The sequence below is a fragment of the Buceros rhinoceros genome, unplaced genomic scaffold, assembly GCF_000710305.1.
Source record: "Buceros rhinoceros silvestris isolate BGI_N320 unplaced genomic scaffold, ASM71030v1 scaffold19556, whole genome shotgun sequence".
Classification (NCBI taxonomy): Eukaryota; Metazoa; Chordata; class Aves; order Bucerotiformes; family Bucerotidae; genus Buceros; species Buceros rhinoceros.
Genome location: NW_010416017.1, coordinates 55405 through 59281, shown reverse-complemented (window position 1 = coordinate 59281; position 3877 = coordinate 55405). Strand labels below are relative to the sequence as shown.

The 3877-nt window shown below is 49.8% G+C and overlaps 1 protein-coding gene across 3 annotated transcripts in view; it reads right to left on the bottom strand.

The window, feature by feature from the left end:
* Positions 1-1312: 1312 nt before the first annotated feature.
* The window catches only part of PLD1 (phospholipase D1, phosphatidylcholine-specific), a 40627-nt gene continuing 38062 nt past the window's right edge, over positions 1313-3877 (bottom strand). For all 3 annotated transcript variants that reach the window (XM_010137654.1, XM_010137655.1, XM_010137653.1), the window contains 3 exons: positions 2874-3027; positions 2122-2236; positions 1313-1537 (listed from right to left, as the gene is read on the bottom strand). In XM_010137654.1, coding sequence (XP_010135956.1) covers positions 1313-1537; positions 2122-2236; positions 2874-3027 — 494 coding nt within the window. The remainder of the gene's footprint in view (positions 1538-2121; positions 2237-2873; positions 3028-3877) is intronic.

Genomic DNA, 3877 nt, shown 5'->3' with positions numbered 1-3877 from the left:
ATGACACCCACCAGGCAAGGTCCTGACCCAAGGGTGATAGTGTTTTGCCCAGGGATGCTGAACAGAATTGCTGCTTCACTGGACAGTGAGATGCAAAATAGCTTTGAAACTGTCTTACAGAAATGGAACACAGGACTGGGCATGCTGAGTTTTACCTGTGCTTGGGAAGACATGTCCTGCATGATTGAGCTTAAGATGGTGGCTGGTCTAATAACAAAGTAGACCAGAGACAAGGCTTTGCTAACTGCTCCCCTTCCCCCTTGCATTCAATCCCACCAACAAAGCGACACATCAGCTCAGTTTGAGCATGACATCAGCCTTAACTGCTTTCCCTTCCTTTAAACAGGAAGGAAAGGGATGGGTGGAAGTGTCTGCCCATGTACTGCAAAAGAAATGTAGGGATGGAGGACCCAGAGTATGGCGCTTAGTTCAGCCCATGCTCGCTTTTGACTTCGTCCCATTACACACAGTGCCTTGCTTCAGCTCCGGAGAAGCAAGGCTTGAGATTCAACCTTGATCCTCTCCTGACGAACACCTTCACACACAGCAGGAACAAACTGACGTGTTGCTGTCCACAAAGGCCAGCACCTCTGGCTCCATCGCGGCTGTCCTTTGCCAAGACCTCAGCAGAACCATGCCGCATGAGGACTGCTGATTGCTCGAGCTGTGGTAGAAACAGGGTGATCTTCCCCCAGAGGGGAGAAGAGACTGAAATGCTGATTCTGGTACAAGATTGTTAGTCCATTTCCATTTAAGAAGTGAAACACCTACACTTGGCTAGCTGTAGGACAGCCCAAGGCAGCAGCAAGCAGCACTCCCCGACAGCGCCAGATCTGCGTGATGTGCCCTGATGGCGCACAAAGGGCTGAGACGGGGGAACTCCAGGAAGCCAAGGTGTGGATACCCGAAAGCCTTAGAAGCACACGCAGCCCACAACTCCTGCGCGGCCCCAGCAGGATGACAGCATGTGCGCAACCACAATATACGGCTGGCAGTGGTAACATCACCTGGCATTTGTTTCCTGTCCTAGGAAGTGGCCTGCATCCTTTAGGTGCTCAGAAGATGTCTTAAGTGACTCCTCCAGAAGTTAAGCTTCTCATTTGTTGGAATTTCCAAGTCTTTTTGCTCCTCTCCTTTGCTAGTGTCAATTTGCTTCAAGTTCCTCCACCCAAATCCTTAAGAAAGACACATGAGCTTGGCGGAGATCTTTTTTGTGTCCCTTAGCAATAAAAAAGCTTTCTAAAATCCCGTATCGTTCATCAACTTGTCTCTAGAGAACCAGACTTTAAGATATAAAGCAGTCTGCATCTTCTTAAGTCCAAACCTCCATGGGTACCATGGACTCCTTTGTGCCAACGGAGGGAAGCAAGTACTCTTCCTCCAGAAAACGAAAGGGGAATTGTACTAAAAACCCACGAATCTTTTTTAATTCTTCTGCTGCTTTCACAGGATCATCATTGGCTAATTTGGGCTTGTTGATGAAATCACGCAGTTGGGTTAAATTATTCACCTGGTCACTGGGAAGGCATCGAAAAACCTGATCAAAAAAAAAAAAAAAAAAAAAAAAAAAAAAAAAAAAAAAGGAGTGGCATATCAGTGCAGGGGAAGTGATGCAACACAGAGTTCCCGAGAAGCACCAAAACATCCAGGACAAGTTCCCTGGGAGGGAATGACCAAATTAACAGCCTAGAGAACAGGGGGGAAGAGGCATGTATCTGTGATATGGCTGGAGCAGGCAGAGGGGAAGCTCCAGAGCTTTTTCTGATCACTACAAAAGCTCTTTAAAAACCAGAAGTAAAATTTACTACTTCTCCAGCTAGAAGTAGAAAGCACACCACGGCCATTCTCTGGAGCTACATCTGATACAAGTAACGGGAGAAGATACAAGTAACGGGAAGAACTGCTGCCTTCTTGGCTGCCATCACACTTTGAGGATGCACAAACTCCAGTTTCTTTTTCACAGCTCTTCCATCTGACACTATTCACCCCTTCAAAGCAGCTCTGAAGGTCCAGCCCCAGGAGCTGGGACCTGCTGCCCTCACCCTCCTGGTGCTGCTTCTCCTGTTGGCATCTGCTGCTGCTGTGCCGAAGGAGGGAGGGGGAAGGCGACACATTCCTCACCTTATCAAAGATGGTGGCATTGCGAGCTGCCGTAGAAATCCACACCTCCTTGAAGAATTTGTCACAGACAGGATCCTGGTGTTCTGGGTTGAGATCAGAGCCACCAAGGACAACCCTGTGAAGACAAAGGGACTGATGCTTAAGGAGACAGAAGCACCGGGCGCTCCCTCTCTTGAGAAATGCCAGGAGAAGTTCCACTGGGACTTGCCAAACCCTGTGTGCTCTTGCTCCCATTCCCTGCAACAGTCTGTCAGCCATTACACTACTTGATTTTCTCCTCCCTTTTTTTTCTATGCAATAACTGTCCAGATGGGAAACAGGGTGAGAAAAAAAAAAAACAGGAAAAAGAAGATGATCTTAATGAAAAAACGTCTGTGTTGTGGGCCAGATGGCTGCTCCAAGTGAAGAAACTTCCCTTAGAAAGAGACACCGACATCAAAAGTGAGGGAGTGTGAAAACAGGATCTGGAGGCACAATATCACTGTCCTGTTTATGAGCTCTTCTAGTGAAATCCTGGAGCAAAACAATTTGTAAGTCAAGCTGCTGAGCTGAGGACAGGAGCAGCACGAGAGAAGCTAATACCAGCGAAACAGCAGCAGAACTCGGAGCTACATCCAGGCCAGGCAACACTAAACCTGAGCAGGCAGCAGCAGCCCCATTGGTTTGAAAGGCTGCGGGCGGGTGTAAGCCTGACCAAGCCCTGCCTGCATTCCCGCTCGCTGCCCGCGCTCCGCCAGCCCTGCACATCCCACCTGAAGCACCGCAGCCGGAGGGACTGGGCAAACTTCCCAGCGCTGTAATCCTCCCCGTCCATCACCGAGGGCACAGTCTCGGTGTCCTGCACGATGATGGCGATCTCACTGTCCCGCTTCCCCAGCATGCTGCGGTCGTTGATGTTGGCAGAGCCTGGTGAAGGGGAAAACGAAGCACCAGCAATGCATCACCACTGCATGAGATACTCCTGCACACCCCCCAGGCCCTCCACATCCCTCATCAACATTAGGGACCATCTGTGGCTTTGCTAGGTAGCACCTGGAGCAGAGGGCTTCCTTATGGAAACACAGACCCTGAGAGCCAGGATCTGGGGGAGGGAGAGAAAACCCCACACCCTAATTTTTGCAGGCTTCAAAAGCTCTAAGTTTGGAAGATGGTTAAATCACAGCCAAGCCAGGCCAACATTTTCAAAAGTTTACTCTCTCTAACTTCCCAGATGCTTTTGGTGAAGGATATCACAGCTTTCAAAGGACATATTAAAGAGGACAGGCTCCATCACTGAGCCCTGGAAAACACCACTGGTGACTGGCTGCCAGCTGGATTGAACTCCATTCACCACCACTCACTGGGCCCGATCATCCAGCCAGTTTTTCTACCCCAAGAAGAGCACAGTCAGAGCTGTGAATTAACTCAACAGGAGTTAATTCCTCTGATACATCCAGAGGAAAAATGAGCCAAGCCTCTCTCCATCATTTCACCTCACTGTCCTGCACGGTGGCCTCATTAGCATTTTATTTCCATGCACCGTCTCTTTCATGGTGGAAAAGGGGTGCCACACTGCCTCCCCACTGCCTCCCCAGCCAGCACGGATGCACATGCTGATAAAAATCCATCCTCAGGCTTACAGGTACAGAAAGTACTCAGCCCCCCAGACCACCACAGTGGCAACAACCCTGCTCCTACTGTAATACTAAAGCCACCTCTGGGCTGCTCTGTGTACTGGAGACAGGACCTGACCCCTCGGAGGAGGACAGAGGAGGAA